Genomic DNA, 14037 nt, shown 5'->3' with positions numbered 1-14037 from the left:
TTTCGATATACCGGAGTTCGGTATACCGGAAATTCGGTATGATAGTTTTTGATACCGTTTCCATACCATGTTTTTGGTATACCGTACCGCATTCCGGTATACCGTACTTTTGCATTATACCGAACTTCGGTATGACATACCATTATAAAACAAATCATTCTAATATTTAAATTTATAAAACTTTGACAACCAAATCAAAAATAAATTATAAAATCCTGAGCAACATTTTCTTCATTTCTTGGAACCTCGTTGGTTTATTTGACAAAAGATATTACTTGTATATAGGACTGAAAATGGAGGATTCAACCTGCTATAAATATAAGGGTTTTATATATATAATAATAATCTTATAAATATAACATAAATATTATATTGGTATATATATATTTATATATTTAATAATCAAAGGTATACCGAAGTGTCGGTATATCCGAATCTTCGGTATGCCATTATATACCGGTATACCGCTGTATAGGAAATCTAATACCGTTATTGTACCGAATCTTTTGGTATGGTATGATACCGTACCGAAAACTGTGGTATACCAAAAAATTGGTATTTTTGGTATTTTTTCGGTAAGTAAGTCGGTATTCCGGTATTTCGTTATAATTCCCCAGCTAAGAGTACGGTTGGAGATGCTATTAGTGGAGTACTTGCCAAAAATAGTGATGAGAGCTAGATGAAATATTTATTAGTAAGAACACGGTTAGAGATGCTCTTAGTGGAATTACGAGATTCACTGCCAAAAAATAGCACTGAGAAGCTAGATGAAATATTTATTAATGGACAGGAAAAAAAAATTATAAATAGCGGATAGTAGGAGTATTTTTTTAAGCGTGAGGATTTCCAAAGACGTGCAATTGAACACTCAACAAAAATATTGAGTTGCTTACCAATTACCACTAGAGCAATATATTGTTTTCATATATAACCATGCCAATATAAATTATGGTAGTTCATAACTACACCAAAATAATATATATATATATATATATATATATATTCTCCCAAATTCAACTATGCGATGTTGAAAGTTGAAATGGACCTACACATGCAATGCCGCCCTGTCCAAAGTCCAAACTTAATTATTTAATTCCTCTTCATTATTTCCTTCTTCCATCTCTCCATTTTATATATCTTCACTTCACAATCTCCCTTTGTACATCTTAAAACTTCTCAGTCTCACATTTCCCCTCTCTCTTTCTATCTTCCAAATTAGCAATGGCTTCATTAACAGCATTCAAACTTTTCCTTGTGATGGCACTATTGGCCACCTCATGCATGGCCCAATCACCCACCGCCGCACCAACTGTCTCCCCCACCGCCGCACCAGTTGCTCCTCCCACCGCCGCCACCCCCTCCCCAGCCCCGGTCGCCGCCCCCACCCCTGCTGCGGAAGACTCTCCTGCCCCTGCCCCGGGCACTCCCGCACCGGCCTCCCCCAGCCCCGTCGGCCAAGTACCCGCCGCTTCTCCAGGCGCCGACCAGCCTCCTGCCGACGGAAACAGTGGATTTGTGAGCAGGGCTTCCTTTGGCGGCGCTGCTATCGCCGCCGTGCTAGTGGCGGTGGCTTTGGCATAGATCTGTTTTTTGTTGGGGGCATAGTGGTCATTTTCTCTCTCTCTAATTTTTATTTTTGGTCATATTTATTTGTGGTTTGCTTATTTGATTTGAAGTGGATCATTTGTTTGATTGTGATTAATGATACACATGGCTCTTGGACATATTTATTATCTTAGGGGAGTCACATGTACAATATGGTTATATCCAACGCTGATAAAATTTTTTACTGTATTATTCTTTTATCTCGTTGCTTGTTTAATTTTCTTCATTTCATTTTAATGCGGTTGTTTATATGGATTTGTAAAGCAATGAAACACAATTCACTAGAATAAAATTGTGAATTTTAACAGAACAGAGTGTTACATTTAAACATTCGGAGAGCTTATTTATACAATTATTGTAATATTAGACGAACTTGTACGTGTGAAAATTGGGTAGTGATAATCTACCTATTGCAATCTTTTCTACAAACTTCAAACTATAATCTGAATTATTAGATTTTAAATATGATGTCAATGGATGACAAATAACGTTAAAAAAAAAAATGTCAAGGCAACGTCAATCATGCTCTTCCCCAAGAGCATGTTCTTAACTATTCATGGATACCGATATTCTATTATTCAATTTTGAAATTACAATTACCAAAAACATATTCTTAGTAATAAAGCTTCATTAAAAAAAATCTGAAATACGACTATAAATCCTAGAAAAAAAGTAAAAATTCCTAAAAATTTAAAATTGCATCCTAAAAAAAATTAAAAATTTATATTTCGGGTTCGGATAGACAAAAACTACTCCTTTAGAGGCGGGCGGCGCGTACCCAATTGCACTTCGACGGATTCAATCAGTCGGACATGCGCAACTTGTTATTGTGGAATCATTTGGTACGTGTCAGCAGGGAAGCAGTCTGCAAATACCCGTATAACATGTTCACATTAGGAAGGATAGGTTAGGGTGGAGGAATGGGGGCCGGTTGGGCTTGGCTCCGTGGGTGATGACGGCTATCCTTCGCTGCCTTCGTCTCTTGCGGACGACATCGCTAACCACATCGTCCTCGGCGACGTTAGATTGCAACCTCGACCGTTTTGTGGTGGATCCCGAGGAGGATTGAGTGCCTCCCGACCACTTAGGCATATCGATACGACCATGGATGTCGAGCCTCAAGAGTTATTAGTACGCCGTGAGCTGTGGATAGATTGCGGCTTCAAGAAGAGGGAAAAGTCATGCCAATTAGCTTAGTTGCCACTGGATCTGGATTTAAACATAAATCAACTTTTTGAGACGACGTTCAAACACTCTTCAAAGACAACCAATGTCTTCGTTTTCAAAGGAGTTTCGAGTCAGTATCTTACACGCCTCAATCAGAGTTCGGTGGAGGGAGTTATGGCCCATTTACGAAAGTCGCGCATTGAAGAGCGAGTGACTCCAGAGAGAACCCGCGGCTGGGCAAAAATGCCTGGTTGAGCGTTTGTCCGATTTTAGCCAGTTGAGGCAGAAAGTTTGCCCGGGAGGGAAAAATGAGCCGTGGGAATGCCCGGTCGGTCGTTTTTGCACTATGTTGGTGATTTTCTCTATTTGCAAGGCTTTTTCATTAATTTTTTAACACCTCCTATATGTGCTCATTTGTGAAACATTAAAAGAGAGACTTTGATGAATTGATATTGTATCTCCTCTGTGAGTTTTTAATTTTGGAAGGGTTTATCCAATTCCTACAATTCCTACTTCGTAGGTTGTTTATTTTCTTTATTTGATTAAAGCATGTATGCATCAATGGTAGTGTAAGTACTGAGTAGTGAAGCCAAATGGTGATTAGGATTAATGAAAATTGCCTAGGATTGTCTTCATATTTTTTGTTTACATCCTATGGCTTTAATCCTAGTTATTCATCATTTACACATTCTTTCATTTCCAATCTTCTATCCCATTCAAGTTTGGAACTAGTTTTTGTGGCTAGACCCACTCTATTTTTGTTTGTTTTAGATTTGTTTTGTTTGACCAACACTTGAGGCAAAATCCTTGGGTAAATCACATGGATCAAATCACAAAGATCCTTATCACGTATAACGAACCATCTTCCACGTCGTAATATGCTTTAATGGTTTGTGTATCATCGTTTGGTAGGCCGAGGGCGATGACAAGTGCAACACTTGTTAGACTTGATCTTCATCTGGTTATTATTACATCCCATTCAAAAATTTTGCTCTCTATTGGGATTGACAAAAATTAAGAAAAATAATATCGATGTTTTGATGAAGATAGCGTTGAGCAATGCGTAATTTCGGCGTACCGCCGGGTCGGGCCTTTTACGAACCCGAATTTAATGCATAATTGACAAAGTATGAGACAACAAAATAGACAAAGTTATTAGAGTATGTTAGTCGAGATATTAATAAGATGTGAGTGAAATAAGTTGGTGGAATGTAAGGTCCACTTGCAAAAAATAGTAAAAATGAAATACTCCCTTCGTCCCATAAAAACATGTGCACTTTCTATTTTCGTGCGTCCTATAAAATATGAGCATTTCCTTTATAGAAAGTTGTCCCTAACTCATTACCCATATATATCAATATTTTTACAGCTTATATCACTATAATCTACATTACAACTTATTAAACACTAATAATAATGTGGGTCTCACTATCCACTAACACTATTTAAATTACTTTTCTCCTCGTTTCTCTTACTTTACCGAATGTGTATTAGTTCCCGTGTTATTTCAAATGCCCATATTTTTATGGGACGAATGGAGTAAGACATTTAATGGCGAACATAGAGAATAATAAAATAAAATTTAAAGAATAAAAGATCAGATACGACAACCGTGACATCTACAAATGCCCGCGTAACGTACATTGACATGCACCACGAAATAGGGGCGGACACACTTGGTAAGTGGATATGGCTTAAGCCCTTACTCAAATTCTTTTTTTTCTTTTTTTTTTAATATTTTATACTCTAAAAATTTTAAAAAATTTGAAATACTATGTTAGTCCATACTAAGCCACTATTACTGAAGAGCAAATTCCTACTTACAGCCCTTACCATCAACTATTTCTACGTCCGCTCATGCTCATGCCATGTAACACCCCAACTCTTTGCTACTTTTTTAATTGTTCTAGAAAGGACGTCGAATTTTTAAGCCGAATTTTTGTTGTTAAATCCTTATTTTTTTTTTTGATGACTAAAATTTTAAGAACGAGCAAAAGGAGTTTCTTTTGTATTTGGGCTTTTTCAAATCAAATAACAATCTTTTAGGCTAACAATTATTTTTATTTTATTGTCCTCTAGCCCAATTCTTTTCTGGAGGAAGCCATTTATTTGAGCACAATATTCTTTGAATAGCCCATTTCACAAATAAATTCTTGTGATTCTAGTTTTCTCTTTGATGTGGCCCAAGCAGATTAAAGGGCAGATTCCTCATCTTCTCAAATTTCCGTCCCATTTACTTGTTTACAACCTTTCCATTAACTGGAAATTAAATTCAGAAATGAATGGTAGGAGAAATCCCAACAATTGTTCCGTTACAGCTTACAGATATATGCATATCATCCAAATCCCCATATTCTCACATTTCTTTTCCAATCAAAATTGAGGAATCGAGAACATAGAATTTGGAAAACTTTTCAAGTGCAAATTCTCAACTTCACCATCAATTGCAATCTCACAATCAAGATTTAGAGAAACCGAGAGCATGAAGAGAGTACAGTGAGCAAAGAGTTGGAGCAATCAAACTCTCAGTAGAGAGATTTGAGGTCGTGAATTGGAGATAGGAGAAAAGAGAGAGAAAACAAGGCAGCACCAATAGTTTCTGTTTTTTTTCTGATTTTGGGGAGGAAGGTCGAAGAGAGACAGAACTGTGTTGGGAGGAAAGAAGACGTGTTTTGAGATTGGGCAATTTCTTATTGGGCTGCATGTATATATATAATTGGGCTAAAGAAATTATTTAAAGTTGGGCCGGAGTTTATTAAATCAGTGGCTGACTTCACGCATGCTTTTCGAGAACAATATGGTACACAAGTTAAGGTTTTATGTGAAAAAGGTGGGATTTTCTATCTAAAGTATTATCGTGGGCTATTCGAACTAAAGTATTTTTATGAGCTTTCGATTAATATATTGGTTTGAGCTTATTTTATGTGACGAAATGTATTTTTAGTGTAATTGCAATTATTTAATTTCCAAGGATGATGTGATGCGTGTGTTTAAAGTTAAAGTGATGTTATGTGACACTATGTGTTGACTTATTAAGTGATATTATAAATTGCTCGACTTTGTTGATATGATGTGATATGATGTTCGACCTTGACAGAAATATGTTTTATGTTTCAAATATGTTTATGAGAAAATGAGGTTGTGAAGGATATGTCATATGACTTTTTGTTTTGAGAAATGCCTATATGTTTGTCTAGTAAGTGGAGCGTCCCTACTAGACCTGATGCAATCGAATTCGGGTTAGTGAGTCCCTACTCAGGTAGTGTACACTAATGGGGATCATGTGCCATCTTCAATTTGGCTGGTCCAGTGACTTGGAATGTGGCCACATTCCTTATCATGTATGTTCAGATATGATATGATGATGATGGATGTTGATGGATGATGGTCTAGGAAGGGGAACGACCCTACAATGCCGGATGATAGTAATTGAATTCAGGTCCCAGCAAGGGTGCGTGATAAGGTGGCCACCTTTCACGACCCTACATGAGGTGGACCGTGAGTCACTGAACCGGTTCTGTGTTGGTGGAAGGTGGCCACCTTTCACGGCAGAAAGAACAGATATGATAGTATCTTGGGCCTTTTTCAAAGTTAAAACCCGAGGTCACTCAATGATGGCATAATAAATATTTTTATGAAAATGTTTTCGGCGTAAGTTCACTGAGTGCATCAAGTACTCAAATCTTGTATGTGTTTTCCCTATGTGAAAGTTGAGTTGTGGTGAGCGTGGTGGGTGTTGAGCAAGATCAATATGAAGTTGTCTAGTAAAAAGTTCTTAATATGTTATGTCTTCATATATGACATTATTCTTCTCTCGAATGCTTCCGCTGAACGTTATTTCATTTGTCTTTTTGATACCGTCGAATAGTGTTTCTTTCAATTGTCTCACTACTAAGATTTGACACTCTGATTTGAATGATTGATTTTTCACGTTTATTCATGTTTAGAGTAGTTGATTGTTCCCACTATTTCTTCCTTGTTTCTTAAATCCCCCACTAAACGTATTTTAACCGAACTCTCTATCCTTAGAAAGGACGGTCGTGACATGCAACAAAATTGTCTATCTGCATATATCACATCGGGTATTTTTGTATGTAAATAATGTATACATTTAATATTTCTCTTTCCGAAAAAGAGAAAAAGAAAATTCCGAACAAATAAAAACGTAATCGATCGGTTATATTATTTTCCTTCGTATTTGGCTGAGATTGAAGCGACAAAATAGTAGGTTTTCCAAACTTTTTTATGCATGAATGCCGATTGCGATTATTTCTAAACAAACTAATTTACTAAGTATGTATTTAATATATACTCCTATAATATCACAAAGAAATAGCTTTCACTTACTCTACTTTAGATACTCTTTGCCATGAAAAAAGCGCAAGGCAACTATAATTATTTATTATGCTAGCTCATTACTTAATTATACAGACCGGAAAAGAGCAAAGTGAGTGTTTTGTTTTTTATGCTTTTTTCCTATATTTAAAAAATTTATTTGGAAGCTAGATGTGGATTTCAATCATCACACAAGTCAGTATATCCTACCACAAGCTCTAGTCGACCAAAAATATGTAATGATGCTTCTCTTTATACTATTATTTCTAAAAGTATCCACCTATTCTCAAAAGGCTCTTTTGCATTGCAAGTTACAACGACAAAAGGGATCAACAACAGCTCACACAACAAATACACAATGATCCTAGCAATATAATACCAAAAAAGTAAAACCTGCTATATGTCATTAGTAGTTTCTGGCTCTCCTAGATTTTGTTCTACAATTTATGAATAATATCTGGCTAATTATATTGTTGCGTAGGCCGTTGAGTTAGTTGATTTGCTATAGTATTATGATTTCAAGTTTCAGTAATGAGTTCAAATTTAACATTGAGTTAATTGTTAGAAAACAACATTCATTCCATTATCAATTTCACATTAAGGCTTAAAGTTCTATATTGATATTATCAATCATATTTAATTTTAATCTTGTTAGAAATTGCAACATCTTTTCAATAAACTTCGTTCTCCCTAAATCAACATTTCAGTTAAAAAGTGGTAATATGTTGCAATTTTTTAAAAATAATAATAAAATTGGTGCAATGAAACATTTTTTTAAATTGATTTAACATACCAAATTTAGGGTAGAAACCCTGTAATTATGGCAATTAAATAGACATTTGACAATTTTTGAGGTTTTCCAAACCCTACCAAAGAAACAAATGTGGATAGTTTAAAGCCAAATTAGGTGACATTTCTCATAATATATTGGCTGAACTTCCATTATATTAAAACAAATTGTTGATGAGCATATTAATTCAATAAATTTACGTACTATACATTTTACGTAACGTTCTACCAATAGTATTTGCTGAAATTATGTAGGAGTAGTGTATGGATTCGTAACAAAAAAAAAGTGATTTTCCAATTTCCACCATCATCCAACCCACATGAACATAAGCCAAAGCCATGCAAAATATGCAAGGCTCAAAAAATGGGTGGTCGATCCAAAAAATAAAAACAAAACAAAAAATTACAACAAAAATAGATCAACACGATCGAAGAAAATAAAAACTCAACTCCTGCCCATTCCTAGCCGCATCCGGGTCTACCAAATGGAAAGAATCCGAATTCGAAGAGCCATGATATCTTTCAAATTTCCCGCGAAGATACATCACGTCGTCGTCGGCTAGGCCGGCCCCCACGACGACGTTTTGCATCTTTTCTAGAAGCTCCACGTCAGCCCTCGAGGGTTTCCTCTTCACGGCAAACCCTAATTTCCTCCCATTGCAATACATTGTCCACGCTGGCATGGACAACAAGGGACCCGCACCCGCGCCCGACTCAAAGGCGAACCGGATTGATCCGCCCTTCATTTCCTTCGCTAGAACGTTGGTAGGGATGGCGAGCTCGAGGAGGAGAATTGGGGAAGTTGAGATCGGACTTGATTGGATGCACAATGTGACTTTGCTGCGGCGGTGGCCGTAGAGGGTGCCGGAGACGGTGGTGGGGCCGGAGGCGGAGGAGGCTCGCTTGTGGCGGAATTGTTTGATTTGTGGCGGATGCGAATGTGGCTCGTTTTCTTGAGTGATGATGCAGTTGCACGTGGGGAGGAGGAGCTCGGCCATGGAGCGGAGGAGGCGCCACGACCGGACTTGCTTCTCGCAGTCGACGGAGGTGACGCCGCAGGTCGCCATGATATAGGATGTTTAGTTTATGCTACATATATGGGGTGTTATTTATATTGATTGGATTTATTTGAAAAATACTTAAGATATGTGATTAAAATAGCGGTTGTTTGTGCACTTAGCATGCGGACAAAGAAGTATAAAGTGGGAAAAAAATGATGCAACTAATAATTGTATAGCCTTTTGGGCTGGAAAAAAAAGGGGGAAAAGATAGATAAAAACAATAATGGTGGGAGCATATTGTCGATATATTGTTTCTTTGTGAATATTGAAAAAATCTTAAATTCTAAATTCCAGTAAAGTTTATTCCTCCCGTTACGGTATGACAAATTGTTTATACACCCTCCGTCTCAGTAAAAATAGATACATTTGGGATGACATAGAAATTAATGCATAATTGGTAAAATAAGAAAGACGAGAAGAAGAATAATTAAAATAGTGTTAGTGGATTATGAGACTCTATTATTATTTGTGTTTAACAGTGAGCTCTAATATATATGAGAAATAGATTAGGGAGAACTTGCATAAACGGAAATGAGCTAATGATGTACGGAAAAATAAAATGTCCCTATTTTGATAAGACAAAGGGAGTATTTTCTTTTGTATGAAAATGTTATTGCATACTAGTAACTGCGGCAAATTGATGGCTAAGGAAGGAAAATAAAAAAGAATATATTTAGATGCTTCTTGGTATGATGGAACGGAACAAGAAGGATTATAATGACAATTCCGTTCTATATTGTGCTTGGTAAGCATAAGCAATACAAAGGGAATGAAATTATTATTCCTTGATTGATTTCATTCATATTCTCAGTAACTACAAATAATATAGGAATGAAATGAAATATAAACAATTGTACACTACACACACTGCACACACTATACACGCATTACATACACTGCACACATTAGACACACATTGCACACACTATACATGCATTGCATACACTACATACTACACTATACGCACTGCACACACAATACATACATGACACACACTACACACACGCTTCACACTAGGAGTGAGCAAAATAATAAAAAACTGAATATCCAATCTGAACAAAATCGAAACTTACAATTCTATTCGATTTTATTTTCGGTTCGGTTAAATTAAAATTTTTGGCAAATTTTAATTTTTTGTTTAGTTTGGTTCGGTTCGATTGTATAAACATAAAAAATAATGAATTTTTAAAATATTATACTCCCTCCGTCCCATTAAATATAAAACATTTGATTTTCGGCACGAGATTTTATATAGTTTTATTTTGTTAGTTAATGAAGTGAAAGTTAAGTAAGAGAGAGGAAAACATACAGAGGGTGTTATTTCATTTTTAGAAATGTTTCATTTTTAACGAAATATCCCAAAAAGGAAAACGTTTTATTTTTAATGGGACATATGGAGTACTATATAATTATTTTGCCTAAAAGCAAACTATATTATGTAATGTGTGTATTGTGTATGTAGTGTGTGTAAAGTTTGTGTAAAGTGTGTGGTATGTGTATAATGTATAGTGTGAGCATTATGTGTAGAGAGTATAGTGTGTGCAGAGTGTGTAGTGTGTATAGTGTGTGTAAAGCACATAGTGTGTGTATAGTGTATTTAGTGTGTGTGCAATGCATTTATAGTATGTGTAGTGAGGGTACAACGTCTGCAGTGTGTGTTAGAGTTTGTATACTAGAAATCACCTTTCGAGTGATTGAATACTGTTAAAACTCTTATTTTATTTTCCAAAGGAATAAACAGATTATTTTTTGTTATAATGTTGTTATGTTTTACATTTAATGGATGTTTATTACATGTTTAAATGTATAAGTAACTTAACAAAGTCTAAGTCTTTGTTTTAGTAGACCGGTTGTGGGCGTCGTTCACTTTAAGGTAACACGGTCGGTTCTGAACAAAGAAAAAGAAGAATTTCACAACCTAGATAGGCTTAGACTACCTATCGTGAAAGGTTGCAATGTCAATCCGATTATTTCTAAGCCTTACTGAAATAAGATGACGTTGGTGTGGTATAGCACTGAATTGGATCTAACAGTGAGACATGTCTTTATGCTATCTACTGAAAGACGAGGCCTTGTAAATTATTGCTTCTTAATCAATGTACGTTAGCATTGAGCATACAATATTGATTACGCACTACTTTGACTTACCAAATGGTGCGAGTTTTTCGCAACCCAATAAGCCTGGTATATTGGGCAGTGGTGATTAATGTCTAGCGGTGCTGAGATTGCTATTATGTTGAATCGTGCGCGAGGTGAGTCTCGTTTGATAACATCCTCAAGAGGAGCTTGAAATAAGGTTTTATTATTTGGGGCCTAGCTAATTGGAGTTTAATTACTCTATGAATAATAAATAATAATTTCTTGCTGAGTCCACTCTTGGAATTAATAAGATATTAATTAATTAAGTCCATAGCAGACAATAATTAATTAATGGATGTTTCTATCTTAAGCGTGGGAAATAAATATAAAGCAATGGAAACTCGGATTACTTAAAATTTCGGATTTGGATGGGGAGTGCAATATTACTTCTGTAGTGGCTGCTCGTAATATTCCAATTAAAAGCTTATATTAAATTGTGGTTCAATTTAATTAGTAAAAAGCTAATTCGAGGAGCCTATATCCAAAACCTTCCATGGATCCCTGTCTGGGCCCAATATGTGACTTAATATAAATAGGAGAATAAAGGAGATAGAAAACACATTTGTTTTCCATCAAAAATTTTCGTATCCCTCTCTACATAGAAGAGGGACGATTTTCTCTCCTCCGAGGGAAAGGTTTTCCGTCTTCCTTATTTAAGTCCTAGTATACAGGTGAGATCAGCCCACCCTGATATCAGTTTACAGTCTGGGAACCAGACAGAAGATCCGTGGTCTAGTACTGAAGATATTCACGTGGAGAAGGCGCTAGCTATCTTCGATTCTTTGGAGAATCATCAAGGTAAAATAGCTAAACCGTAGAAAAGCATGTTTTAGGTTTTAATTAATTTAAAGCATGATTTATTTGTGTTATGAGCATGATACATGTGATAATTGTCCGAATAGAATTTGTCTAAATAATCTGCTAAATGGATCAGGATTATTATGTAATCGATTTATGAGAACACATCCGCTGCCAACCCCTTCAGTGAGTGCGCAGTGTAAGTATAGTGTACTACAAAAAAAAAATGCTAATTAGTGACATAATTTGTGACGGCGGCCGATAGCTCTTCAACTAGTGACGGATAAATGACTGAAAAGCCTCAGTCAATGATTAGTGACAGATTAGTCCGTCACTAATACAAACTTACCATGACAGTCGTATATGTTTTCTGTCATTGGGTGGATTAGTAACTTTAGTGACTGTCACTAACGTTTTTTAGTGACAAGCTTTGTATTGACGGATCTGCTAATACTTCATCTGTCACTGTTTAGTGAACAAATTTTGCTAATTAGTGACAGAATTATCGGTTACTAAATAGCGAGTTTTTTGTAGTACGTGTGTGTAGTGTAAGTATAGTGTGTGCAAAGTGTGTAGTGTGTATGTAAAGTGTGTAATGTGTGTAGTGTTTATTAATATGTGTATTTGTGTGTAGTGTATGTATTGTGTATCACTGTGTAGTGTGTATACTTAGTTTAGTGTGCAGTGTGTGTGGCGTTTGTTGTGTGTGTAGTGTGTAGTGTGAATTTTTTTTTCAATCATTAAAAATTCTAATATTTTAGTTTAATTATTAAATTTAAAAATTATAAAATTGAGATGATATTAAATTTAATATAATAAAATATATTGTATAATTTTGTTAAAATCTAAAATAAGAAGAAGTAATGAATTAGAATGGAATGAACATAACTTAGCTAAATAAAAAAATTGGCTATTTTCATTAGGAATGGAATGGTGATTTCTGAGGAAATAAAAACCAAACAAAGAAATGGAATTAATGTAAAAATACGATTTCTTTCTTTCATTCCATTCTATCATTATCAAGCAGGCCTTAATATTTTTTTAAGAGGTGAAGTTATATGCACGAAGTACGGAGAATTATAAAATGAATGAATACATTATAGAACGTCATTCAGTATTATATTAACAAAATATAGCCTTTGGAATATACAGAGCTTAAAATATAGTTAAATAGGCGGGTACTTAATTAGTCCAATGTTATAAAAAGAGACAAATATTATTGTTAAGAAAAAGTGAATAACTTTCAGAACATCACAACTAATCCTACATCGTTTTGTCTATCATTGATAATATAAATATGCTTAATACTTTGCTTCGTCATTATGTCCCAAAGCAACTCCCAATCACAACTATTCAATTAATAATATACACTCAAAATAGGTCTTGTTTAACCAGACACACCGTAATTAAAATTTTCAAGGCCATGTTCCTATATTTCTCCTAAGTGAAGAGATTAATAATGTTGCTTTGCAATTTCAGATATATGAGTGAAAATGAAAAAGAAATGAAAGTGATAAAAGATGGGAGCAGAGGAAAAGTGACCTCAGTATTTTCATAGTCGTCTTGACGTGGACGGTGAGGTTGGCGAAGTCGACCCTAGCCTTGTCAACGTTGTCTCTAACCTCCTCGACATTTTTCTCCATGGCCCGAGCAACACATAGTATCATATAGGGCAAATTGCCTAAAAAGTCACAAACTTTGGGGAAAGTTTGGTTTTTCCCACAAACTATAAAAGTTGCGCCTAAAGTCACGAACTTTATCGGATCGTGCAAATTTCCCAAACTACCTTACTTGACGACATATTTCCGTTAAAAACTTATCCCACGTGGCATGCTGGAGGCGTGACTTGACAAAATTTCTGACTGGGCACAAAACGATATCGGTTTATGCTTTTTTTATTGAATCTTCTTTACACGTCGCTGATTTCATCCCTAAACCGTTTGTTGACAATTTCACTCTTGTCGATTAAGTTTTCCGTCAATTGAATTGGGGTTGCGCTTTCGAAATCAGCCAAAAAGAGGTTATATTACCTGAGTTAAGAAATTTTGCCAAGTCACGCCTCCGGCATACCACGTGGGATAAGTTTTTAACGAAAATATGTCGTCAGGTCGGGTGGTTTGGGAAATTTGCACGATCCGATAAA

The 14037-nt window shown here is 35.6% G+C and overlaps 2 protein-coding genes across 2 annotated transcripts; one reads left to right on the top strand and one right to left on the bottom strand.

Annotated features, from left to right (window-relative positions):
* Positions 1–1046: 1046 nt before the first annotated feature.
* LOC125212863 (classical arabinogalactan protein 7-like) lies at positions 1047–1805 on the top strand. The gene has a single exon (XM_048113143.1). The coding sequence runs from the start codon at positions 1222–1224 to the stop codon at positions 1579–1581; it is 360 nt and encodes a 119-aa protein (XP_047969100.1). The 5' UTR covers positions 1047–1221; the 3' UTR covers positions 1582–1805.
* Positions 1806–8315: 6510 nt separating this feature from the next.
* Positions 8316–8963, bottom strand: LOC125210488 (protein MIZU-KUSSEI 1-like). Its single transcript, XM_048110038.1, has one exon. It carries the CDS (start codon positions 8961–8963, stop codon positions 8316–8318), a length of 648 nt encoding a protein of 215 aa, XP_047965995.1.
* Between the last annotated feature and the right edge of the window lie 5074 nt (positions 8964–14037).

This window comes from Salvia hispanica, chromosome 3 (genome assembly GCF_023119035.1).
Source record: "Salvia hispanica cultivar TCC Black 2014 chromosome 3, UniMelb_Shisp_WGS_1.0, whole genome shotgun sequence".
NCBI lineage: Eukaryota > Viridiplantae > Streptophyta > Magnoliopsida > Lamiales > Lamiaceae > Salvia > Salvia hispanica.
This window is presented reverse-complemented; position numbering and strand designations above follow the sequence as displayed.

Excerpts from the sequence above, each read along its gene's own strand:
- LOC125212863 (XM_048113143.1), top strand. The coding sequence starts at position 1,222 with ATGGCTTCATTAACAGCATTCAAACTTTTCCTTGTGATGGCACTATTG.
- LOC125210488 (XM_048110038.1), bottom strand. The coding sequence starts at position 8,963 with ATGGCGACCTGCGGCGTCACCTCCGTCGACTGCGAGAAGCAAGTCCGG.